General features: G+C 44.3%; 1 protein-coding gene across 12 annotated transcripts in view; it reads left to right on the forward strand.

The window, feature by feature from the left end:
* MYO1E (myosin IE) overlaps nucleotides 1-27370 on the forward strand; it is a 204421-nt gene that overhangs the window by 157592 nt on the left and 19459 nt on the right. For 11 of the 12 annotated variants that reach the window (XM_089904548.1, XM_022579652.3, XM_089904571.1 and 8 more), the window contains 8 exons: nucleotides 3172-3270; nucleotides 8982-9126; nucleotides 13345-13459; nucleotides 13669-13838; nucleotides 15408-15553; nucleotides 21889-22035; nucleotides 23567-23724; nucleotides 26446-26538. In XM_089904548.1, coding sequence (XP_089760674.1) covers nucleotides 3172-3270; nucleotides 8982-9126; nucleotides 13345-13459; nucleotides 13669-13838; nucleotides 15408-15553; nucleotides 21889-22035; nucleotides 23567-23724; nucleotides 26446-26538 — 1073 coding nt within the window. The remainder of the gene's footprint in view (nucleotides 1-3171; nucleotides 3271-8981; nucleotides 9127-13344; nucleotides 13460-13668; nucleotides 13839-15407; nucleotides 15554-21888; nucleotides 22036-23566; nucleotides 23725-26445; nucleotides 26539-27370) is intronic. The other variant, XM_089904556.1, reaches the window with a different exon arrangement.

Genomic DNA, 27370 nt, shown 5'->3' on the forward strand with positions numbered 1-27370 from the left:
CTGCAAGTCCTTCTTTGCATTTTCACACTTTATGGTGCAGCCTGAGTCTTTTTTTCTCGTGTTAAGGTGCTGTTGGGATGCAGCAGCCTTCCGTTTGGTCATTGCACAATATTCTGACTAGTCTTGTCAGTAGATGTGTGTTTCTAAGGCGTCTTGTCTATTGAATTGCTCAGATTTTTCAATTTAAGGTAGTCTGAGATTCCTCTTACAATATTATCCATTGATGATGTTCAGGCTCTGATAAGAAGCCCACTCCTCCTAAGTCACCAGTTCACGTTGGGATGCCTCTTGCCATTAGCAAGCTCTCCAGTCCTTCTCTAAATCGGTTTTCCTGTAATCTCTAATCGGCCATAAGAATCATTCTTGGGACTTTCCCGTGTGACAGCTTTTCTCCTAGTTCAAGGCAGTCACCATGTTTCCCTGGGACCTTCTCTTCGGCAGGCTCATCACTCAGCTCCTCCAGCCATTCCCTCTGAAGGAGCCGGATGTGGAATCCGACACTTCCCCTTCATGGTCATTCCCCTGGATGTGCTTAAATTGCCCTCTGCTTTTTTGAACTGTGTCACTCACTTTCTCTTTTGATATCAAGAGGATAACAGATGGAAAATGTCTGGGGCTTTTTACCTTACACTAGTTCTCAAACTTGAAGGTCAGAATATCCCCTGGAAGGCTTATTGCTGGGTCCCATTCCCAGAGTTCCTGAGTCAGTTTCTGGGCCTCCAAGTGATGCTGGTGATGATGGTCTGGGCCCCATAGTTGGAGAACAGCTGATCTAGAGCAAAGGGCTAGACTAGGATTTGGAAGAACTGTATCCTGATGCTGGCCTATCACTAACTAGTTTGAGTGAAACGTTTAATCTCCTGAGTCCTCAGTTCCTTCCTCTTTAAATAAGAGGGTCAATCCAGAGTGGGACTCCTTCAGTCTGACAGAATGAACTCTCCCACATCTGTTCCCCACGTCTGTCATCCTGCCTCCGCCTGTCTCTACGTCACTCCTACACTCACCCCCTCACACACCACACTCACATCTCGTGCATGGTGACTCTGGACTCTTTTTTGTTTTACACACACAGTGGAAGGGTGGTGTCACAGGCAACGTCAGAAATAAATTACGAGGGCTTCCCTGGTGGCACAGTGGTTAAGAATCCGCCTGCTAATGGAGGGGACACGGGTTCGAGCCCTGGTCCGGGAAGATCCCACATGCCGCGGAGCAACTAAGCCCGTGTGGCACAACTACTGAGCCTGCACGCCTAGAGCCCATGCTCCACAACAAGAGAAGCCACCGCAATGAGAAGCTCGTGCACCACAATGAAGAGTAGCCCCTGCTCGCTGCAACTAGAGAAAGCCCGCGTGCAGCAACGAAGACCCAGTGCAGCCAAAAATAAATAAATTAAATAAATTTATTAAAAATAATAATAAATTACGAGAGTCTAGGAAGCAGAGGTATTGCTAAGGGGTGCTTTAGCCCACCCTTCCCCCTACTTCAAACTCTCTCCAGCTTCCCTTCCCAGCAAACATAATCGTGAATGAAAACATCTTGCTTGCCCTCCAAATGCAAAACCTCCCTGGCACACTCTCCCCTGCTCCCCGTATCCAGCTCTGTTGATTGTCACTCTAATGTGGAAATCTTGCAGTAGCTACTGGTTGGAAGGTCCTCAGCCCTGATGCTACCTTCTCATAAAATCCAAACTGATTCACTGGAATATCAGAGGCTGGAGAAATGAAGAAAGTGCTACATTTTATTCAGTAAATTTTCATAGCATTTCCCCCAGGGTGTTTTCCCTTTTTTTTTTTTTTTTAATTACACTCCTTATTTGAATTGCAGTGAGGAACTTCCTAACATACACTCATATAAACTGGTTTTACAAAGTCTAAGGTATTCCTTGGTCAAGTGCTGATTTGTATTTCCAGTAGGATGGCTTCCTGGGATCTGCCCCCTCATCTCGGTTCAGGTTTACTGTGTGACAGATGGTCTCACTTCATCCGTGAGCGTGGAATGTCGGGGTCCGTGAAAGGGCAGTGTGCTTCGTTGTCAGGGATCACAGGGTCAATTGAAGTTCTTGGTGGACAGGGTTACTCATTCCACAAGTTTATGGCGTGTAGTTTATTTTTCTTTTCTTGTTGAAAATGTGTCTTTGTTTGGCTTTGGCAAAGTTGCCTGCCCTGGATTCTAAATAACTGTCCTAGTAGAGTTCTCAGGCCATGACCTTCTGAGGACAGTCTTGAAAGAGGACTCCTGAGGGAAGGAGATGGTATACCCAGGGGAACAGCGGGCATTGCCAGCCTGGTTGATGATTACTGAGGAGTTGACAGCACTCCAAGAATACGCAAAAAGCAGGACATTTATTTATTGTTTGTTTATTTTTGGCTGCGTTGGGTCTTCGTTGCTGCACACAGGCTTTCTCTAGTTGCAGTGAGCGGGAGCTACTCTTCGTTGCGGTGCATGGGCCTCTCACTGTGGTGGCTTCTCTTGTTGCGGAGCACGGTCTCTAGGCGCGAGGGCTTCAGTAGTTGTGGCACACGGGCTTAGTTGCTCTGCAGCATGTGGGATCCTCCTGGACCAGGGCTCGAACCCGTGTCCCCTGCATTGGCAGGCAGATTCTTAACCACTGCACCACGAGGGAAGTCCCAAGCATGACATTTTAAACATAACAGAATATGTTGAACTAATTGTCTTGTTGACAAAAATTTGTATAAGAAGTTTTCCTAGTGATGGAAGTTATAATGAATGAAGCAATGTTTTCACATGAGGCACATTGTTTTCCATGTGATTCACGGGAAAGGAATCAATGGGTGATGCATTCCCTGCCTCAAAGCTTGGGGTGAAGCCAGTATTTGTGAAAAATACTTAAAATGAGCAGATATCTCTAACTGGCAACCTCATGTATATTTTCCTTAGTAGAGAAAAGGCTGGTGGTGAGTTTGGGATTTGGAGGATGGGAGAAAGGAAAATTATTTTCCTGAATCAGATTTCTACCCTTTCAGTTAACCAGACATGTATTAATATTACATAACCTGAGGGCCAGCTCAGACTCTGAGCACTATAAATTAGAATCTTTTTTTAATATGCTTCCCTGCAGTGTGGAATTGGGAGTTTGGGAGGAATGGTGGGTGGGAGAACAGAGTGAAAAGATTATCCACTAATGTCCTGGCTCCATTCTCTCCTTTATAGGGTAAAGCATCAAGTAGAATATCTGGGCCTAAAAGAGAACATTCGAGTGAGGAGAGCTGGGTATGCCTATCGGCGCGTCTTCCAAAAATTCCTACAGAGGTAATGAACTGGTGACTCTGGACTCTTTCTTTGTTTTAAACAAGTTTATTGAGATATAATTCACATATCATACAATTCACCCATTTAAAGTATACAATTCATTGGCTTTTAATATATTTACAGAGTTGTGCATCCATCACCACATTTAATTTCAGAACATTTTCAAAAAGAAAAATCTCCCTTCCCGAGTCATCAGCCCCCTATTCGGCCCTCACCCCTGGCCCTAAGTAGACACTTCCTTCTCTGCCTATTCTGAGCATTACTTATAAATAGAATCATGTAATATGTGTCTTTTGTTTCTGGCTTCTTTTACTTCACATAATGTTTTCAAGGATCATCCTGTAGCATATACCTGCACTTCATTCCTACTCATTGCCAAATAATTTTCTCTTGCGCCAATTTTCCAATATACCACATTCTTCTTAATTCATCCATCAGTTGATGGACATCACATTTTGGCTGTTTTGAATGACGAATAATGCTGCTACCAGTGTTCCCGTACATGTTTTTATGTGGACATTTGTTTTTATTTCTCTTCGGGACATAACTAAAAATGGAATTGCTGGGTCAAATGGTAACTATGCTTAACCTTTTTGATGGACCGCTAGATTGTTTTACGGAGTGGCTGTACCATTTTACATCCCCTTTGATCATTTTTAAATTATTTGTCTTTTTAGTGTTAAGTTGTAATACAGTTCTTTTTAGCATTATTTATTGTAAGTAAATCAGTAGCCACAAGTATTCTGTCTGTTGAGAGTGACAGATCAGTTCAGAAGTTCATGGTAATTGTGACATGGGGACAGACTGAGATTTAAGTTGACTGAGCAAATTAATAGTATGAAGACAATTTTAGGAAAATATTTACAAGCTTAACGTATTTTAACCTCAGATTTTTTGTACAGTCCAAATATAAAGTTAAACTGATTTTTATATTTCCATTAAAGTGCATTTGGCGGGATCTGTACTAAATTGTTCTTATTTTGCATTGTTTTTAAAAAGGATAAAATTTAATGTCCTTAAAATATTAGGATTCGAACTTCTCTAATGACTCTAAATTAGTGAAGTTCCACTGATTTTCTACATCTATTTAATTTCCTTTATGAAAGAAGGAAGCCATATTTAGTATTTTAATCAGAAAATAATTATGTCTTCCTGGTATATGGTACAGGAGCAGGATGTAAGAAATTTTTATTTAATTCAAATTGTATGTAACAAAGAGGTTGTAGGATGGAGAAGAGCTTAATTGCTGTCTTTGAAATCCAGTACTTCTAATAAAGTGGCTTTCCCTTTGGGGATGTTGTTTTTTCTGCCATGCGATTGGGATGACTGACCCTACTGCTCATCATTGTGGGTCATCATATGTGGAAGGTCAGAAGAGGCTTAGCAAAAGCGTGGATCATTCCATACAATAAAGCTTCATTGATTCTGTCCCCACACATTCAAGATTGCTGATAATTTTGGAGGCTGGTTAGACTAGGAATAAAATTCACTGACACAGCTCTCTGAATTAAAGGGCCCACTACACCTCTAACGTAAGCAGAGCAATACGAAAAGATGTCTTTAGGAAAGTGAGAAAGTAAATTTGGAACGCTCGCATCCATTTGCCGACAAACAACTGAAATGTAAATTATCAAAGACTCTGCTCTTCTTTAAGCAGATGGGTGACACTAGTTTAGAACAGGATTTCTCAACCTCAGCTATTGATATTTTGGGCTGGATGAGTCCTCATCGTGATAGCCGTCCTGTACACTGCAGGATGTTTAGCAACCTCCTTGGCCTCTACCTGCTAGATGCCAGTAGTGCCAACCCCCTATCCCACCCCCATCCCCATCTTCTCCGAGTTGTGACACCCAAAACTGTATCCAGACATTGCCTAATGTCCCCTGGGGGGCAAAGCTAGTTGAGAACCATGGCTTAGATAATCATTAAAATTTTCGTAAAACTACGTTTCTTTGAAAATACCCCTTTTTAATTAAGAGGAAAAAAAATTAAATTCAGAAAATAGTGAAAGAAAAGTATTTCCTCCATCTTGCCCTAATTTAGAAAGGCCTGCCCTCAACAAGTCCAAAATGTTTATAGTTTTATCCTCCTTCAGTATTTTTTCTGTACTTAAAAACTATGTGATATTTGCAGATTCTCTCTAATTGGCATTACTATTGAAAACTCATCAGATTTTTTTTTAATCTGACCTTGTTTGGTGGTTGTTTGTTTTTGAGAAACCAGTTCTGAAAGACCTCCTTCCTTCCATATTATTTAAAAACAAACCGACAAACCTGACTTCCGTAAGCATTGCTGTGAGCTTTACCGCACTGGGGGGAGCGGGAAGTGCACGCTTTCCTCTCCCGGCAGGAATGTCAGGGTGCCCTGAGCGGGCTGTGTTACTTGTTTGCTGCAGCTCCTTAAATGAGCTGTGAAATGACCTGGTTATAATATATGGACCTCTCTCAAGTGCCAGGCTAGCTGCATGGCTCCACGGGTGGTACTTTCTTCTGTGCCTTACACAGAGTAAGCATTTATTGCATATCTGTTATGCCCTTTGTGTTGAGAGACTTTCACTGAAATGATTTTGTCCTTCGATGCCTCCCTTCTTAGCTCTCCTGCTGTGGGCTTTTCCTTTCAGAAGAGACAAACAGGCAGCCCTGTCTTATAAAAAGAAGGCTCTTTTGATGTTGTCTTATTTCTTTTGATTTGAGAGTACTGTGGGAGGATAATAAAAATGAAGTTTGGAAGGAAAATTTGTTTTTCGATAAAAAGTGTACGTTTAGTCTCCCACTCAAAAATGGCTACAAGGCCATATATCTGTCAATGGGCAAGGAATATTTTTCCAGAGACAGTGCTGTTTTCCATAAGGTGTATGAGTCTGGGGTTGTAACAGGATTTGTCCAGAATCTACCAGTCACTGTCTCATCCTGTGATCCCCTGTGAGTAATTAAAACATCTTATACCTTTATTATCTCAGGTATGGAGTGTAGCGAGTGTCCTGCTGGCTGCCAGGATTTTAGTGTCCTTGGGGGTCAGAAACATCCTTAAATCCAAGTGCCAGCAGCTAGAGGTCTGCTGGGCTGCATTTTTGTCTGAGAAGGAACCATTGGATTGGTCATCTGTAAGAAGGCTTACAAGGAGCCTTCCAGACTAGGGGCAGGAAAGGGAGTTCTAGGCAGAGAGAACAGCCAGTGCAAAGGTCTTGAGATGAAATTTTGGTCTTAAACTGAAAGTACTTGATGAAGGGAGTATAAGCTATTATCCCCATCTCTCCAGAATTATCACAGGCAACCTATTAGGCAGTGCACCATTGCCTCGTGCAACCCGTTCCCACCAGTATATCCTGGAGAAAGACGAGTGAACTGGGTGTACTTATATAGTGGGAGAACATTGTACTAGAATTATGCCCTGGTCTCTCCAGTGAAGTACAAAAGGAAGTAAGGAGGATACCATCAAGCTTCCTGAAAGCCAAGGGGACCACCACAAGTGGTCCATTGTCAAAGGGCTCTGGAAATGCCAGGCAATTCCCATGTCTTACCCAGACCCAAACTCTCAGCGGCCTTGTCAGGAAAAGGAAGAAGAAAAAGTCTCTTGAAAACAAGTTCCTTACTATTAAAAAAAGAAGAAAAAAAAAACCAAATGAGAAATACAGCATTATTTTAATAGGAGGGAAAATGTGAATTGCAAAGAGCTACCTATTTGAGGTTGCACAATAAGAATACTTTTGGTTTATAATTTTGATTTGATTAGATCAAGCCAGGCAAACTCGTACTCTTAGAAACTTGTCACCTTGGGAGTCTGGTCTTTTCTTTCTCACCCATACCCTGCATGAACTTTCTCCCTCATCCATTTATATTGCCAGTACATTCCTACCTCTTCACCACATCCCCCCCCAATGGCAACCCTGCTATCAGTCATTTTTATGTGACTCAATTTGTATAACTGACTTCATTATGCCACATGTGAAATGTATTCCTGCTAATGTTTGGCTTCAGCCAGGCATTTTCATTTTTAAGCTTTTTATCGCTAATTAGGGAATAAGAGGATTTGCTTCTCCAGGAAATTTGTATTATCAGGCAAGATGTGGATATTTAGGAGGACCAGAGAGGGTCCCTAGAATCACCTTAGTCCCAGCCAGCTAGACCTAAGGGTGTGATGAGCACTGACTCTGTCCTCTTAGGGAGCCTTGGACCCTGAAGGCAGAGCCACTCTTCTTGTCACGACTCCCTTCTCCCTTGGATGCCATAAATCAGTCTAATCCTCTTAGTAGCTTCTGGGAACAAAGGAGGACACTGGCTTCTTCAGAGGCCTGGGGCCCATTCATTGCCTGTGTTCTAGATGTGCCTGCCCATAGGCCACACCCTCCAATTTCTCACCCACACTCTCTGATTTCCCCTTCTTCCTCCCTCCCTCCCTCCATCCTTCTTTCCCTTCCTTCCACCTCAAGTCTTTGGTACCTTGTGTATTTGACATTTTGTAATGTGCTTCTGTCTCCTCTATTAGATTAGCTTCTTACATAATTATGATGTTTCTAACATAGACATGGGTAGTAGACTGTATCATCTTTAAAGGGACTATTTCCCTGTATACCAATCCATGCCTTGTATGTAGTGCCGTCATGAAAGAAACAGCTTGGGTTTCAAATCCCAGCTATGACACCTACTAGCTAAGTAGCCTTGAGTGGGTCTCTAGTTGCCTGTGTTTCCTGCTTTGCAAAATGGAAAGACCAACTGGATGAGGTTGCTGTAGGAATAAAATGAGGTCAAGGATCTAACGCACCAAGAATAGCACCTGATGCAGAAGGCACCCTATAGTGTTGGAGCCCTTCATGTTAGTTCTTACTGCCGTGTTCCTGGCATTGTGTAAGGTGCCAGATGTGCAGGGTGAGCACCCATTTACGGAGCTCTTGTCCCCATGGGGGTGGCATGAATTAACCAAATAGGTGCAAACATGACTATCATTATGAATTATGATACATGCTCTTAAGGAAAAATATTATTTTCTATGAGAGAGAATAGCAGAGGGACAATTTTCACCTGGGTCTACCCCAAAGGCCTCTCTTGAAGTGTCACTGAAGGGGAGCACCCCCTGAGTGGGAGCCAGCCACCTGAGAAGTTTGGAGAACAGCACACCTGGTAGAGGGAACAGCATGGGTGAAGGCTCTGAGGAGGGAAAGTGTTGAATGTGCATGAAGAAGAGGCCATCCTCCCAGGAAAGTGGTGAGCCAGAGGACAGTAGGGAGACGAGATTGGAGAATACCCAAGGACCAGATCACCAGGGCCTCCTGACTCAAGATGCGGAGAACTTCAAAGATGAAAGTTGATCCATCGTAATCATAACAGCTGCTTATGGGGAGCTTTGTAAAACTCTTCACATTGACTGTTAAGTACTCCTGAGAAATCAGGGGAAATTGGTATCGAGAAAAGACCGTTTGATTTTGCTGGAAAAGTGTCATTGGTGACCTTCAGGAATGCTATTTTTAGACAGTGGTAGAAAGGAAAAGCAGATTTCCTCCAGGGCCTTAGCGTGGAAATGGTCAGATAAGGAAGGAGTTAGGAGGCAGCTCTGAAATGGGCAATCCAGACCCAGTGGATTTTTGCAGTTGTCGAGGTCCATCCCTGAGCCCTGGAAGGGAGGTGAGGGGATGGCCAGGACCCTAGCAGCACCGAGTGCCTTTGGGGGGTGGTCCAGGCTGAGCCTGATCTTCCTCTCCCTCATTGTCCTTACAGGTACGCCATTCTGACCAAAGCCACCTGGCCTTCGTGGAGAGGGGACGAGAAACAAGGTGTCCTCCACTTGCTGCAGTCCGTCAACATGGACAGTGACCAGTTCCAGCTCGGGAAGAGCAAAGTGTTCGTCAAAGCCCCCGAGTCTGTGAGTTTCCTCAGGGCCACCCCTCTCCCCGCAGCCCCTGTCGGCCCCCTCCCCGTGGCGTGGCTGACTTCTTTTCCTCATCCTGCTGTTCATGCCTTAAATGTGGGCACTTCAGAGAAGGCTTTCCACTGCCCCCAGTCTAAGCACAGGCCTTTCTCCACACCCCAGAGCCCTCAGCATGGATACAAAGCTGTTTTCTTTTCTTACTTAAAGTCTCTCTCCCACTCTAGACATCATCACCTTAAGGTCAGGGAGTGTTTTGTGTGCTTTTGTGCAGTCAGAGCCTCATGAGGAAAGCGGCTCATAGGAAGAGCCCAGTAGTTATTTTTAGTGCCCAGTAGTGCCTAAGCTAATAGGTACTTCTTTGCCCACAAAGGAGGCTTGGGTGAACCTACGTCCTCACCTGGGTGACACCAAGCAGCTTGTGTCACACAGGCCCAGGCTTCCTCCTTAAAGGGGGAAGAGCCTGGGAGGGACAATTCCCAGAACTGTATTTTGAAGACCATGAGGAAGCCTGGAAAGGACTTTCAGGGGACTAGTATGTAGAAGGAGAAATCTCTGGGCTTAAAGGACAGGGATATTTACCAGTAAGGAATTCAAACATACAGGTTTAACAATTTGCAAACTTACCAGACCTCCACAGATTAATTTAGTGGAACTTCTTAATCTTCCTGATGAGGGTGTGGTCACTCTGAGCCTGATGAATGTCCGTCCGGAGGAAGTTCTCAGTTTGAACAGGAACCCAACCCAGCCCCTCAGTTCTTCTGCCCCATAGCTCTGGGGCTGTGGAATGAAGACACTTTTTTTTTTTTTGGCTGCATTGGGTGGCATGCGGGTTATTAGTTCCCCAACCAGGGGTGAAACCTGTGCCCCCTGCGGTGGAAGCATGGAGTCCTCACCAGTGGACCACCAGGGAAATCCCAAAGATACTCCTTTTTTTTAAAGAGTTTTATTAGCAACTAATCAAGATGCTTGCTTTTTTTTTTTTTTTTTTTTTTTTTTTTTTGCGGTATGCGGGCCTCTCACTGCTGCGGCCTCTCCCGTTGCGGAGCACAGGCTCCAGTCGTGCAGGCTCAGCGGCCATGGCTCACGGGCCCAGCTGCTCCGCGGCATGTGGGATCCTCCTGGACCGGGACACAAACCCGTGTCCCCTGCATCAGCAGGTGGACTCTCAACCACTGTGCCACCAGGGAAGCCCAGATACTCCTTTTTAAGTTGGAGAAACTGCTGGAACTAACCGGGGCTGGGCATCACCATTTCTTGAGGTTCCTGTAATAATCACAAGACTCCATTTCAGGAGTCTTTGGTGAATTTGGCAAAATTAGTCACCATATCAAGGGGAAATACCATGAGAACTTGCAGCGTTGGTCATAATGGAAACACTTGACTCTAGGCAAATTCTGGTCTCGCAGTGAGTTTTCTCTTACAACCGGCCCCGTGGCTGCTGTTCTGCCTGCCTCGCAGGATCAGCCCTAGATCAGAAATGCTAATGGTTGTAACTGAATGGCTTTATGAACCGGAAAGGTTGTTAAATAAATAAGTGGCACACATCGATAGAACCCATTTATGAAAAGTTTGTGGTAGCATTTTCCACTCTGAGTTATTTGTAGCTTCACAGTAATTTCATTTCCAATTATAAAATGAAACTGTTGTGTCACACGCCATTAAGCAACCCACAGAACAGTTCCTGTTCTTTCTAAAACAGGATGGAGTGATTTACTGGTACAATGGAGAACTCTTCTGTTGTTTTATACCCACTTTTACTTTTTTGACTTGCTAAATTTTCACAAAAACAGCCTCAATATTTTTCACACTTTTTTTTCTGATTCAGTTGAGCTTTGAGATTTTACTTCAGAAATCAAGATTTAGTTTTGGTTTTTCTTCTCCGTGTCTTCCTCCCAATTGCTTTTTACCATCGCTTGCCTGTCCTCTCCGCCATCTTTTTACACACACACACATAATCCCATCATCACTACTCTCTCCCCACCGCCATCACTCATCCATCCACATCTAGCCCTGACATTGCAAATACTTTTACAAAAATTGGTTTTTAGGGACTTCCCTGGCGGTCCAATGGTGAAGACTCCACACTTCCACTGCAGGGGGCACGGGTTCGATCCCTAGTTGGGGAACTGAGATCCTGCCTGCCGCATGGTGAGGCCAAAAAAAGAAAAATGGTTTTTAAAAATCTACCCTGTGGGGCTTCCCTGGTGGCGCAGTGGTTGAGAGTCTGCCCGCCGATGCAGGGGGCACGGGTTCGTTCCCCAGTCCGGGAAGATCCCACATGCCGCGGAGCGGCTGGGCCCGTGAGCCATGGCCGCTGAGCCTGCGCGTCCGGAGCCTGTGCTCCGTGATGGGGGAGGCCACAACAGTGAGAGGCCCGCGTACCGCAAAAAAAAAAAAATCTACCCTGTGATCTCGCCTTGATTTTTATAGTAAATGTGCTGAATTTACAAAGTAACCCATTTGCTTTTAAGAACCCACGTTAGACATCAGGCACCAGAGGGTTTGGTTTGGTTTAATTTATTTGTTACATGTGTCCATGATTTTTGCTTTTTTTTTTCCTCTCTGTCTCTCCCTCTCTCTCTTTCTCTTCTTGAACCTCCCTGATTTCTAAACCGTGTGGCTTTCGGAAAGAACCTAAAAACCAGATAATCTTTGAACTAGTCTATAGGAAGCTGGGAACTGGTTGCGTCTTCATCCTTTCTGAGTCACAAGTGTATTTTCCATGACACTCCCAAAATAGTTCTGGGAAAGAAGAAGAAAACAAGACTTACCCAGCAACCCAACACACAAGATAAGAAACACCAACAGATAATCTTCCAGGCGACCGACCGCGGGGCTCAGATTTTAAACATTCTGTCCAGTTGTTAAAAGTCTTTTGTTTTGGAACTATGTTCCTTGTGCATATTGTATATGGCACTGATGGCTGTGGAATGAAGTGTCCCTCTCTTGGTATTTTGAGTTTGAGATGTGGTTTTGACACAGCTGGGGATGTGAGAAGGAGAAGCTGAGCGTCGGGGAGATCGATGTGGCTCCAGGGTACAGACGCAGACAAACAAGAGACAACAAATCAAGCCCAGCTGCCTTCAAACCAAATTCACTTGTTTACTTCTGGAACATTTTAACAATGACATTCATCATCATTACTTTGGGTTTTTATTGGTCCGTTTTATTTTTGTTCCTAGAGAGTCATGTAAACCACTTTCTAGGTGAATGAGAGTTTCCCACCATTTTACGAGTTGATTAGATGCAGATTTACAGAGAAAGACTTGTACGTCCAAAGACCTTGGTTCACTTTCCAGCCCCACCCAATCGTAGTTCCAATGTTCTCATCTGTAAAATGGAGATAACACAAATATGTGGTTCATGTAGTTGTGGAGTGGTTGAATGAAAGAATGTGTGTAAAGCGTCTAGAATGATTCCTGACCTGTAGTGGGCACTCGGTTCATTACAGCTGCTTGCTGTCATCTTCATTATTCCAGAGCTTTGTTGAGTGGGGTGCAGAAATCAGTATTCATCGTTAAGGTGGCCTGAGTCTCAACACCTGCCAGTGTCTGATATGAGCCCTTAACTAAAACAGTCTCCAGCCCCTCTCGGTGAATCTAAGTCCTAGCTAACACATCTTAAGTCCGGCTCCAGTCACTGGTTATTATCCCTGCCCCAGTGACTCCTTGGAGATTTCTGTGAGGCAGGAAGTCTATACTTCCGTGGACCCAAGAGGAGGGCAGCCCTCTTTCCACTGCAGCACAGCCTCTGCTCTTGCAAAAGCTGGAAAATTCTAATAAGAGGCTATAGGCAGCACTAGACAACTGCCTCCACGAGCTCATTTGATCAAGCCACTTAATATCCTCTTTGGATCGAGGTTGGAAATAAGTAGATAAGTGCTGAATCACTCATTTGATTCTCACAGAGGTTATGAACAAGGCAGGGCAGACACCGTCATTAAGGTCCAAGTGAATACACTCAGATCCAGCTATTTTCCACTATGTTTTTTGTTAAAAGAATATATTATAGTATTAAAATATATATTATATTAAAAGACTATGTATATATAAAAGCTATAGTGATCATAAACACATTTTTTCACCTTTGTTTATGAGTCTGAGAAGTTCCTTCCATTATGTCCTCGGCTGAACGGAGTGTCCCTGAAATACCCAAAAAAATGATGTTCAGGTCCTGTGAATTGGCTCACATCGGTCTTCTCTATATTCACAGCTCTTTCTTCTAGAAGAAATGAGAGAGCGAAAGTACGATGGGTATGCTCGAGTGATACAGAAATCATGGAGGAAATTTGTGGCCCGGAAGAAATATGTCCAAATGAGAGAAGAGGGTATTGTAGTCATTTTGTTTCACGAATTTACCAAATCTAAGAATACTTTTGAACTTAGACGAATTACAGGTTCATTTTACTTTGCATGTAATGTCGTGTGTTAAAACCTTGCATTCATTTCGAGTTTCTCTGTGTCTTTCCACACTGAGCATTTTCCTCCTTCTTGGGGACTGATCCTTCCCCCTTCTCTGCCTTTTTGGGAATTGCAGCCTCTGACCTCCTGTTGAACAAGAAGGAGAGGAGGAGAAACAGTATTAACAGGAACTTCATCGGGGACTACATAGGGATGGAAGAGCACCCGGAACTCCAGCAGTTTGTGGGCAAGAGAGAGAAGATTGATTTTGCAGACACGGTGACCAAGTATGACAGGAGGTTCAAGGTACACGCTGACTGCCCACCTCTGAGAGTCACCAAACAGATTCCTTAGTTTTAAAAATAACTTGTAATTTTGCTTTTCTGATTACCAAAACAGAACATGCTCGTCGTAGACAAATTTAGAAAATGCAGATAAGCCAAAAGAAAAGTAGCCACCTGTACCCAGAAACAATCACTGTTAACATTTTGTGTGTATCTGTTAGAACTTTTTTTGCAGGCATACATTTGTATATTTAGTTTTACAAAAATGAGATCTACCTTACATGCTGGTTTATGTCCTAGGTTGTTTTGCTCTTAAAATATGCCACGGAGAACTTTCCATATTAATAGATGTGTCAATATAAATTATTTTGTTAAGCTGCATAGTATCCCATTCAACAGTTGCTTCACTATTTTTTTTTGTTGTATACGGACCTCTCACTGTTGTGGCCTCTCCCGTTGCGGAGCACAGGCTCCAGACGCGCAGGCTCAGCGGCCGTGGCTCACAGGCCCAGCCGCTCCGCGGCATGTGGGATCTTCCCGGACCGGGGCACGAACCCGTGTCCCCTGCATCGGCAGGTGGACTCTCAACCACTGCGCCACCAGGGGAGCCCACTTCATTATATTTTTAACCAGTTTCTCATTAATCTGTTCTCAGTGGGCTTTTTTTTTTTTTTTTAAACCGTGGTAAATAAAAGGATGCAGTGAGCATCCTTTCACATGTCTTTGTGCATTTGTCTTCTGATGCTTTTAGAATAAATTGATAGGAGTAGACTCATTGGATCAAAAGATTCAGAATATAAAGTGAAGTGTTCTTACCATTTTCCCTGAGCAAATGACTATGCAGGGCTTTCACAGAGCCACTGGGGGCCAGCTGATTTTTTTTTTTTACCTCTTTCCATAGACATTTTCTTTTGCCTGATAAAATCTTGACCCTAATAGTGAAATATGAAGCCACAATAGCTTATGGGCCCATTAAGAGCTTTTTATGTGTGTTGGTTCTTGTTTGTTTTTGTGGTCAGGAAAAAAAAAAAATAACAATATTAATTTCACAAGAAGGATGATGTTGTTTTGCCAAAACCAAATCATTCCTTACAACCCGAGTATGGTACCAGCTGCTCTGGTGGCAGATTTGAATGCAAACATGAGTGCTTAAGTCTCTAAGTAGTGTTTGAATATAATACAGTATGATTATATTAGATTTTTAAGGATTGTCATTGAAATGAAAATTTATCCATTTTATGGGCTCACAAAATTTATATATGCACGGATCCCTGAGAGAGAAACATTCTGTAGCAGATCATTGGTAGGGTCGTCCTATGTGTTGGTTTGCCCTGATACCTTAGGTGTTACCTGATGGTCTGCCATTTTTGTAAGTCAAAGAGAGTCAAGTATCGGCAATTTTACATATGTCAACCTAAGAATCATGAACAGTGTCCCCTTTTGCTCTCGAGGGACTTAGATGATAAATGGAATGGCCATCCGATGGTAGTGAAAGTTCACTACCTAAAGCAGCGTCCCTTCACCTGGTCACAAATGCCCTTTGTGTGGACTATTGTCACTCTGACACTTTTTCAAACACCTCTCCTTACAGAGCGTAAAGCGAGACTTGCTTCTTACTCCAAAATGCTTGTACTTAATTGGACGAGAAAAGGTCAAGCAGGGTCCAGACAAGGGCCTTGTGAAGGAGGTGCTGAAGCGGAGAATCGAGATGGAGAGGATCTTGTCTGTGTCCCTCAGGTGAGTGGCCAGGGCTGGGGGCAGGGGAGCCCTGTCTCTCCTCAACATCACCAACCGCTGTTCCAAACACAGCCTAGAGAAAGGCCCAGTCAGTCTCCCCAGTTGTAAAGATCATGATGAAGCGAACCCAGTTTCCTCTTCTTCCCAAAGAAGAGCTCATGTTTATGGCTCTCAGGGAGTCCCAAGATGACGAGAAAAATTTGCCTTCTGATCTGCTCCTCTGATAAAGGGATACCCAGATCCTTTGTTCTCATAAAATTTGAGAAATAAATGTAGTATGGGAAACAACCAGCACAATTGCTGTTATTGAAGTAGGGTCAATGTTCCGAGCCCTGCCCCCAAGCCCACCTCGCCCCTGTTGAAGACCTAACCCGTTTCACCAGGAAAGGCCCAAGCACAGGTGGACATTAGGTCATCAGTACTGCTTTTTAGTTTGCTGTGACCTCTGACTGTCCTAGGTGGGAAGTTTCTTTGGACTCCTTGGAGCCCTTTATGCCTATTAATACCCGGGGTGGGGGGTACAAATTGGTCTCCATAATCTATAGCCCTGGAGTCATTGCCAAATGCTCCCTTCAACTCCAGGCTCACAGGTAGGGGCCCTTGCTCTTCCTGTCAGCACTGTGGCTTTCTTTTGGCAGAGGGGCTTCTATGCATGCTGAGACGTCCCTAAGTCCCCTGCTAATAACTCCCAGACTAAGTTCCCTCTGATGAGAGGAAATCCTCTCAGTCCACAGAAGGCTAAGAAAAGAGGAAGAAAGGCCCCTTTGAGCCCAGTAGCTTCCTCCTTGAGTCACGTCCCTGGCCCTCCTGAGGATACCACTGCCTCTCTCAGGGCAAGCTCCGGGCTGCCATTGCATTCAAAGCAGAGATGTTCTGGTTACTTGCGAACATGTCTTCCTGGAATTTGGAACTCTTATTCCACACAGAAGACAGAACTGCTGCTCTTAGGAAAAAGCAGGGGTTTTGTGTGCTCAGGCATCTGATTTACCAGGCTAGAAATCCTGGCTCCAGTGTGATAATCCAAAGCAGATTTTAAGTTGTGTCCATTCTTGCCTGTGTCACTGTGGTTTCTGATTCTATCTGTTCCCAATTTTCCTGATAAAGGGCCAGGCAGTGCAGTGAGGTTAAGAGTTTAAAACCCTTCAGTTCAGGATGTGGTAGAACTAAGCAGATAAGTCCATCAGCAGCCTTTTGCAGCCCCACCTCAGGTGGGTCTCAGTGCCATGGATTCCACGGAAACACTCTAGGCGCCGTCGGGTTTTCCTCAAAGGTCTTTCTGAGAATTCAGCTCGTGGGCCACGACCTGCTGGCCACAGTCTCCTGGCTAGCTGGGCCCTGAGGCTGCCCTTGCTGGTCCAAGGAACCCAACTGGAAGCTTCTCTTTTTTCTTGCATGAGGACCAGCTATACCTGGGCTAAGCTGGGTGAGCTGAAACGTGCTGTGCACACTTGGCAGTAGCCGTGGCTATAAGCCCAGGAGTCACAGCTTTGGGGCACATGTGCTGATGACTCTGAGAATGATCGTTGTTCTTTCTATTATTATTGCCCACGTCTGTCTGCAGCCTTCATACCATCAAGGAGTGCTTGATCATCATGTACCTACATTTGTATCAAGCACTTTGACACTTAATATCTTACTGATCAAGTCTTTGAGGCTTATCAAGGTTTGGGATATTCACACTCAAGTTTGTTCCTTCTGTCTTTTTTTTTTTTTTTTCCTCCTCTCTTAACCTCTGGGGATACAGTGTCTCGTAGTAAAATCAGATTCTTTTTCTGCTTCTTTAGTATTTCTAAAGAGAAATACTATTATTTCTTCAGTATTTCTGCATTTCTCTTTAGTATTCTGGACATTTGCTTCCTTGTGGCCTTTCCTTGTTAGAGGATGTAATAAAATGAGGTACTTAGCCTGAAATTTGTTCTGGATCTAGGGGAAAAAAAGAGGCTGTGTCATTTAAACCTGTTATATCTGCATGTTATAGTTACTAAGCCCCAACTTGCGAAGATTAATACTGTTCCCCCATTTCCTTCAGCCGTTGGGTTAGGCTAGTAATCTAAACCAAGTTAGGAATGCAACCACATGGGGTTGTGGAGTGTGAAATGGATTGAGTAGTGAAAGGGAATCCGGAGTAGAAATGGATTGTGGTACCAGGAGAACGTGTGTGTGTGTGTGTGTGTGTTCTCAATGTATTTCAGTATTGGCATAGAGAAAAAATTTAACAGTTGTCTAGCTCTTCGGGAAGAAAGTTGTAACGTGTTTTGAACACTTTAGGAGGCTTACTTCTTGACTGTTGGCTGGAATGACCACCTAATGGATTCTTCTAGTTCAGACTATCAAAGTGTCCTACAAGCTTCATCTTTCAGCCCGTCCCTAACTCTTACAACTACTGGGAAAGCCAAATTGGCTCACAGCTCCCTATTCAAACAAACCAACCATACAAAAAAAATTACGGGACAATTTGGGGAACTGTGAACATAACTATTTGATATGAAGGATTTATTGCTCATTTCTTTATGTGTGATAATGGTATTGTGGTTATTTTTATTTAAGGAAGCTTTATCTTTTAGAGATACTGACTGAAATGTTTAAGGATAAAATAATATAATATTTATACTCTGCTCTAAAGTAACCTAGCTGGTGTGTGGAAGTGGGGGCAATGAGACTGTAGATAGATTTGATTGTCTGTGGCTTGATCATTGTTGAAACCTCCTGACATGTGGAAGTTCATTCTGCTATTCTGCTTTTTTTAGCTATTTGAAATTTTTCATAATAAAAAGTTTTTCATAATAATAGACATCATATTTTTAGAAGTCTTTACCTTTTTGATTTCTTTGCTTTTTTTTGGCTGCATTGGGCCTTCATTGCTGCGTGTGGACTTTCTGTAGTTGAGGAGAGCAGGGGCTACTCTTCATTGCGGTGCATGGGCTTCTCATTGCAGTGGCTTCTCTTGTTGCAGAGCGCAGGCTCTAGGCGCACGGGCTCAGTAGTTGTGGCTCGCGGGCTCTAGAGCACAGGCTCATGGGCTTGGTTGCTCCGTGGCATGTGGGATCTTCCTGGACCAAGGCTTGCACCCAATGTCCCCTGCATTGGCAGGTGGACTCCCAACCACTGTGCCACCAGGAAAGCCCAAGAAGTCTTTACCTTTTTATAAATGGTAATATATCTAGTTGAATTATAATTGAAATTTTAAGAAAAATGTTTTTTTAACTTACAAGGAAAAAAATAGATTAGACCCAATGGCTCAGAGAGCTACAAAGACTACAGCTACTCAAAGGGCCAGGAAAATCCTTATCTAAACAAAAGTTAGACCAAAACACTGACACCTGCATTTCTGCCTTGGTTGAAGACGTGGTGAGACGATCAGGAGGTGACCCACTGATATGCAGGTGAGACATCGGATTTCCAAGGCTTTGGGGATTCTGCTGACAGAAGGCCCAGAATGCATTTTTGAAGGATCCTTCAAGAGCTGCTTCTTATCCAAGAACCGTATACTGACCTGGCCTCGCGCTTACTTGAAAAACTCAATTTGCTGGCAGGGTGGCCACCAACTTCAATAGCCCATGTTCTTTGCCTTCCTGTTGTACGTGATGAGATTGGAATTATAAAATCTCCTATGTGGGGTTCTCTCTGATGAAGCCTCTAATCCGCCTCATCCTGACAGCTGACCCCCAGAGACCTAAGACCAAAAGCTGTGGGGCTGCCTGTCTGGTTTGGTAGATTTTCCAGTACTTGTACATACTGGGGAAATCAGCCTGGAAGAGGGGGCTTTAGACAGAGGCTCCAGCTGCCCTGGGCACGACATTCTTGCCTAGACTGTTTCATTGCCTGATTGCCCTAAACCTCTGGCAAGAAGAACAGGCTGCTTCACTTCTTGTTCAGCTGACCTGACGCATTCCTGAAATCTTGCCTTGCTGTGGCTTTTAAGCTTTTGGAAACCTGGAATTTCTCTATGTTTTTGGACTGGTCACCTACTTTGTGTTCAGCTCCGGATCTGAAGGTGAACGAGACACAGTCCCTGCCTTAAGGAGCTCCATCCCGTCCTGGAAGGAGGAGCAGGGCCCTGAGTAAACATGGGGCACACAGCTTACAAGTGTTGAGAGGCTGTTATCCGGGATACTCCTGGGACACAAAAGATGGCAGTGAGCCTTTCCCCTGGGGTTGGGTGAAGCTTCTCCCAGGAGGCCTGACACCACGTATATCTGCACTTCCTCAGAGAGATTAATGTAGGATCCCCAACTGGTGCCACTGGTGTCTCTGGGTGGTAGAATTCCAGATAAGGTTTATTTTCTTCTTTTTTTTTTAACCTTTGTAGTTTTCAGTTTACTAAAAGGAGCATCTATTTCATAAGCAGGAAACATTTTTTTAAAAGGCTGAAATAAAGGCAGGGGCTGTCCTACCTGAAACTGCCTTTTCAGCTTTAAAAAAAAAAAAAAAAAGAGTTTACCCAGCGTTTTGTAACTAATATTTTTGTGAAGAAGATCTTGGTTAAGGGGGTGAAATAAGATTTTCTAGTGTTGTCAGCAGTGCAACAGTGAGCCACAAAGGCGAGAGGATAGAGAACCAGTAGTCAGCCAAACCAGGGACTAGGAAAGCATCTTTCAACAAGGCCTACTATGCCAGTCGTCTGTAAGGAATTGCAGGTTGAGCATATGAATAAGACGGGGGTGAAGTCCAAACATAAGTCTGAGTTTTTAGGAAAAAAAAAATGTAAAAGCTTTGTTTTCAGATCTGGGAACCTGGGCTGAGGAGAGGGGAATGAGTTGAAACTCTGGCCTGGGTAAAGATGATTTCCTAACTCTGACTCGGGTCACCAAAGGCAGGGGTTTTTGAATTTGATGGTTGAAGTCAAAGCATCCAAACAGCCTCTTCTCATTTCCAGACTCATGCTGATAATTGACCTTGATGTTTTGCCCTGCTTGCTTTATTTCTTTATGATCATGAAACTTCTAATACATTTGAGCACATTAAACTACTCAAGGTTTCCTGTGTTGGACTCAATTTAATAACCCTGTTGAATAATCACTCTACCGCCTAAAGTACAGCCAGGCAAACAGACATGCCCAGACATGAGTCAGGCAGCTGAAATGGGAGTTTTCACTCCACCGCACGCACCAAAAAGTGGTGCTTCTTTTCTGCCTCTTCCCCATTGTACACCCTCCTTCCTAAAGCAGAGGTCTTCTTAGACCTCTGCTTTAGGTGGTCTAAACCTTCTTAGATGCTTAGAAGGTCTAGACCTTCTTAGATGCTGGGGCTTTATTTCTTTAATTCCAAATGACTTGGCAGAGCTGTTGTGAGCACCTTTTACAGAAGTGCCTTTTGGAGTTTTGAATTGCTGTCACTGAAGTGATCAAGACAATTCCAGACTTTTCATCTGCCTAGAAACAGGCCGATGATAGGAGCTTTGCGGCCACACCTTCTGAGGTATATTATTCTCACACTTTTAAGAAAAGATTCCAAGTTTGGAAAAGTTTGTGACCAAGGAGGTATAGTGGAGATTGTGAGCTGTCCTGTAATACCCATTCTCTCCTTTCCATGTTCATAGCTGGCAGCCCACCCAGAGACTACATTTCCCAGACTCGCTTCACCTAGGTGTAACCAGGTGACACAGTGCTGGCCAATGGGGTGTGAGCAGAAATGTCTTGTACAACTTCCTGGTCATACCTGTAAAGAGGAGGAGTAGACGCCTGGCTCCCAGGCACTGTAGAACTGTCATGTTGGCCCTGAATTGCTTTTACACATGCTCTTGAGTGACAGAGATTAAACCACTGGTTGTCACGGTCTTCATCACAACAAATCCTAGTGCAGGTAGCATGGTTGTGATGTAGGGATGTTTCAAAACAAACTTTTTTTTTTTTATATACAGACAAATTGTCCTTAAATTCCTGATTTTAAAAGTCATGTGAGAGAATATTTCACTTATTCTTACGGTTGGCTATAAACTTCTTTTAAAAGCAGATTTTAGTGACTTTATTTTTGTACTTCATTGTGTTTTAAAGATTTTCAGTTATTACAGAGAGAAAGACAGTAGAAATTTAGTGCTATTTTACAGGATTAAAAAAGGAGTGGAGGGGCTTCCCTGGTGGCGCAGTGGTTGAGAGTCCGCCTGCCGATGCAGGGGACGTGGGCTCGTGCCCCGGTCCGGGAAGATCCCACATGCCGCGAAGCAGCTGGGCCTGTGAGCCATGGCCGCTGAGCCTGCGCGTCCGGAGCCTGTGCTCCGCAACGGGAGAGGCCACAACAGTGAGAGGCCTGCATACCGCAAAAAAAAAAAAGAGTGGAAAAAATCATGGAATAAACAAAACTACAACTTTCATTAAGTCTTTCCAATCTCTTTGCAGTACTCTGCAGGATGACCTTTTTATTCTTCATGAGCAAGAATATGACAGTTTGCTTGAATCCGTCTTTAAAACTGAGTTCTTGAGCCTCTTAGCAAAGCGTTATGAGGAAAAAACCCAGAAGCAACTACCTCTGAAATTTAGCAACACGTAAGTTGGGATCTGGGGCCTTGATCTCACTGTTGAGGCCCAGGCTGAGAGGAAGGGAGGCCTTCGGGGTGGGGGGGGGATGGGGTCTGAGTGGCTTGGCTGCCTCTGAGGAGCCCTGGATGTCTTGGCTTCCCCCATGGACTCTTAGGGCCTGCAGAAGACAGTCTGGATGGTTGCCACAGGCTTTGAAAACGTCACTTTTGCATTTCTGTGAGATAATGACTTCATTGGATGGTGTATCTTATCCTTTGAACAAAGGTCACCAACGTGAGGCCAGGAAAAGGCAGATTTTATATATCACCAATAAAAGAATATTTTATTTAGCAGAGCAGGCAGAAGTAGTGTAAGGCTGAAGCAGAAGAAAGTGATCGGAGTGGAACTTAAGTTCCCAAGATCAATGCATAATACAGCGTGTTGCTGGGGCATTTGGAGACTTGGGGGCTGTGGATGGCTGGTGTCTTGTGTCTGGGCTCTCACCTTCATTTGCTTTAATAACATTGTCTCGTGGACCAGACACTGGCGGAGTGTTGAACTTCTAATCTCACGTTTGCTGAGTGAGTTATTTGGCTTTTTTTTTCCTTCGTAATTTCCCCATCTATAAAATGGGGATATCCTCCACTCTTCCTACTCACAAGGAAGAGGCCAAAGTAAAGCCTTAATCCCATAAGGAGGGGACCTTTCCATAACTCATGCTGCTGTGGTTACAGTGAAACAGATATTGGAAACAGAATGAGTTCATTACAGCTTTTCCAAAGAACAATTTGGCCATGAGTACGGGGGGCAATTATTTTTGTCTGGGAATTTGTGATAAGGGAATAACTCAAAAAAAGGAAGAATATAGCCAAGCCACTCAATAGAATAGGCGGCTACTCGCAATTATGATTTTTCTGTCTTACAACATGAAAAAATATAAGGTAAAAAAAAGCAAAATATGAAATTGCATTATGTGGGCATATAGGCAATGTGGAAAATGAAAACTGGCTGAGGAGTTCTGCAGTTGTGAGTAAATTTCCCTTTTATTTGGGAAGGGAAATGTTGTCGTTTTCCTCCCTGGGGTAGGGGTGAGGGTGGAGGAATAGAACTTAAATAGCAGCCACATTCTGTGCAAAGAAGATGTGAGCTCTCTGCGTCTGGCATCTCTCGGTCCTCCACAAACACAGACCTGGGCAATCAGAGAGAAACACAGTGACATACCGCAGCGGGTGTGGCCTGGTGATTGGCCTTTCTTTCTGTTCCTGGGGCAGTCCCACCTGTATCCACTTGACAGAGTGACAAAGCACCTGTACTGGGGTACCTCCCTCACCAACTGGTGTCTCCCAGGGGCTGGACCCCGAATGCTCTGCCTCTGTCGGGGAAACCCACGGACTGTCATGCCTGGCCGCCGGGCCCGGTGCCTGTTCCGATGATCCAGGCTTGCCTTGTTTTTATAGCACGTTTGCCCAGCAGCACAACGCCATGCTGGGGTCTATGAGCCGCACTTTCTCACTGCTCCATCCCGACTTGTTAATTCCAACAAATATGCTTGTCGCAGGCTTGAAATCAAGTTGAAAAAGGAGAACTGGGGTCCCTGGAGTGCAGGGGGCTCCCGGCAAGTGCAATTCCACCAAGGCTTCGGTGACCTGGCCATCCTCAAGCCCAGCAACAAAGTGCTGCAGGTCAGCATCGGACCCGGGCTGCCCAGGAACTCCCGTAAGTGTTCATGGGCCCCACAGGCGGGACCACTGCTAGGCTTCTGGGCTTCCCGCCTGGCCCTCCCTCATCCTGCCCTGAGCCAAACTCTTTTCCTACCAAATGCTCATAACACTGCACAGATCTGCAGGGCAAAGAACCAGTACTTTGACTGCTTCCTGTGGCTGGGGTTTGCTTCAGATTGAAACATTTCAGACTAAACCAACATCAAGGCAAATGGGCAGGTTAAACCTTTCTGAATGATTTTGTAGTTATGTGCAGTACTCCTGGCATTACAGCATGAATTGTGTTTAAAACAAATCAGTTTGCTGGCTTTACATTTCCCAGCCCTTTCCAGTCCGATCTTGTCGACAATACAAACCTCATCCTTTCTGTCAATTTTATTTATTTTTAAAATAAATTTATTTATTTATTTTTGGCTGCATCAGGTCTTCGTTGCTGCACACAGGGTTTCTCTAATTGCGGCGAGTGGGGTTTACTCTTTGTTGCAGTGCGCGGGCTTCTCATTGTGGTGGCTTCTCTTGTTGCGGAGCACAGGGTCTAGGCGCATGGGCTTCAGTAGTTGTGGCATGCGGGCTCAGTAGTTGTGGCTCACAGGCTTAGTTGCTCTGCGGCATGTGGGATCTTCCCAGACCAGGGCTCGAACCCGTGTCCCCTGCGTTGGCAGGCAGATTCTTAACCTCTGCACCACCAGGGAAGCCCTTTTCTGTCAATTTGAAAGAAACTGACCATATTTACCAGCTCCCTACAAGGTTTTGCTCTCTTACTGTGCATCACATTTAATATCGCCCTCCTTCACTGTCAGTTGCTTCAGTAGAAGACATACATGCAGTAACTCACAGCACAGTCTGACTTCTTTACTGGCCTTTGATTCTTTTTCTATTTATGATATTTATACGATTATATTTATAAGGCAGGGTAAAATATATTTATATTAAAATATAAATATAATTTATATTATGTAAATTATATATAATTTACATAATATAAATTATATTTATAATCTAGAGTAATTACATATGCTAGGTACTCATATAATGTAGTTATCTTTACAGAATGCAGCCCATGTGTACGGTCGATGAAGAGTATGCCAGGTCGGGAATTCCCTGGTGGTCCAGTGGTTAGGACTTGGTGCCTTCACTGCCGGGGCCTGGGTTCGATCCCTGGTTGGGGAAGTAAGATCCCGCAAGCCACACGGCCAAAAAAAAAAAAAAAACAAAAAAGAGTATGACAGGTATAAAATAGGCCTTTATGACATCTGTCTACAAGGCGCACATTGGCACGTACTATATAACTCACTAATACAGTACAGAGAAATAGCCACTCAGAAAATGTTGGTATATATCTGTGTATCAGTTGGTATTTGCAGTAGACAGCACACTTAGGTGGGATTTTTGTAAGAGACTTTCACATAAAAGGACTCTTTGCAGGGGTGTTGGCAGGGCTAAGGGAACAAAGTTGGGACTCGGGCAGAGAACAGCAGGATGCCACTATTACTCTAAGGACGTAGGTAGAGGAGACCCCAGAAAAGAATCTGAAAAAGAATGTATGTATATCAGAGTCACTTTGCTGTACACCAGAAACTAAATCAACTAGACTTCAATTTGGGGAAAAAAAGGAAGAGATACCCCAGCCCCTCTCTCCTCTGGCACCCCAGTCTCCTGCCGGTGCCTCCCACTGACCAAACCCAACTGGAATGCAGAGGCCTAGCACTCCATTGGGCTCAGAACCCAGGGCACAGAGCACGGCAAAGGAGAGCTGCAGATAACCAGCAAGATGTGTATGAGCAATGCTCTCAGCGGGCCTCAAAGTGAAACGTTGTCTAATACGGTGTTTTATTATATCTTCATGGGGAAAAGAGGGCAGGAAGGGGGACACCCTAACCTGGCCTCCTCCCCTTGTCCCAGGACCTGAGACCCAGCTCCTCTGCGTTATGCTGTCATGCCTTATCACTTCCTGCTCTTCTCTTTACTAGGAATTCCCTCTGCACCCCTCTTCCCGCCGGTTTAATCAGCTTCATGTCCTGAAGCTCCTTCATGTCCCACTCGAGACCTTGTTTACTGTGTTCCTTTCCAACACATAGTCTCTGCAGAGATCTCGTCTGGCCGCCAGTGGCCCAGCCGCCCCAGCCCTAATTCTGGCCCACATGAAGCTCCATTTGGCCCTGCTTGTTTTCTAACACTTGCACGTCTGTGTCCAGGGTATCAGTCTGCTTCTACCCTTCAGGGTCTCTGTGTTTACTTAGAAGACTGTGGAACGCAAACTCTGGCGAGAAAGGCTCTGGACTAAAAGCAGAGGTGCTGGAGCTGCGGTGTCCTTCACGTCAGTGACCACGATGTGCAGCAGACACAGCCTCGGCTTCTGCAGTGCTGTGGTCAGAACATGAGTGCGAACATTCAGATGTCTCCTCTGTCTCTTTGCAAAGTCTACAACAATAGAAACCCCTTTGTAAGCTTATTAATAACACCTCTTTGTAAAGCTACTGGCTCTGACATTTCAAATCCCTCCCTCCATCACATGTCCTCCAGCCCCTCCCATCCAACAGCTGCCAGGACAATTCTTCCCTCAAACAGCCGTCTCCACTGCAACCAGTCTCCTGCAGATCCGACGGAGACCTGCGTTCCAAACTTCTCAAAAGTTTTCCATAAGCAGAAAACCATCGGGAGCCATAAAACCAGCCAGTAACACCGATTTTAACTTTGTCTTGCTGGTTTATTTCAGGTCCTACCCGAAGGAACACCATTCAAAGCAGAGGTTATTCCAGTGGGACTCACAATGCCAACTACCCAATGAGAGCTGCCCCTCCGCCACCAGGTAAGCCAAGCATGCGTCATAGACTAGACCCAGATGTGTAAAATACCTTGAGGAAGAAACGCATTAGCCAATAAGTGCCCACATATTAGCCAGCCGTGAGCCATTTCAGTGCCAGATGTACTCCTCCCAACACAATGGCCCTACCTGTGACCCCAAAATCCAGGGAAGGTATGTATGAGCTAGTGAGAGTGCACTGTGGCTGAGTTAGCGATTTGCATTTCCTTACCTGGCAGTGTTACCTCCCTTAGGGAAGGCTTTGTACATCAGTAAGAGGAAATAGAGCCCCTTGTCCATGACGACCGGAATGTCGTCAGCTTTTAAGTTGTAGGACACTGCCTCTATGGAAATTGGAGTTTGCAAGGTATAACCCCACCACTACTCAGCTCCAGCCAAATACCATGACAATACTTTGCAACTAGTTAACAGCTGAGTGAATAAATAGAAAGTCTATTCTTAATCAGATAGAATCTACGAGAACTGCTCCAAGAAATAAAGTAATATCTGGGAGAATGCAAAATTGATTCAGAAAAATTTTTAGATCTTATGTTTATTTTTCTCATTTTTTTAAATGATAAAAATATAGCATGCAGGTCAAAGTCCAAACCCAAATAAATGTAAGAGGTTTTGCCCTTAAAAGAATCTGTTTAGTATTGGAAGAGTACTCTCAAAACTCACAAAATGTTTTTCCATCACTCACAATTCAGTTAATAAGAAACTGCCCCCAGAGTGTTTGATGTTAATAAGTTTAGGCTTGTAGGTCTGAAAAGGGTCATCCTGGGACCACACTTGACTCAGATCATCCCAGACAAGGGAATTAATTTGTAGCAGTGTC

Source organism: Delphinapterus leucas, chromosome 2 (assembly GCF_059928025.1).
Source record: "Delphinapterus leucas isolate spDelLeu-1000000601 "Yukka" chromosome 2, BTC_Dleu_Yukka2, whole genome shotgun sequence".
NCBI classification, from domain to species: Eukaryota; Metazoa; Chordata; class Mammalia; order Artiodactyla; family Monodontidae; genus Delphinapterus; species Delphinapterus leucas.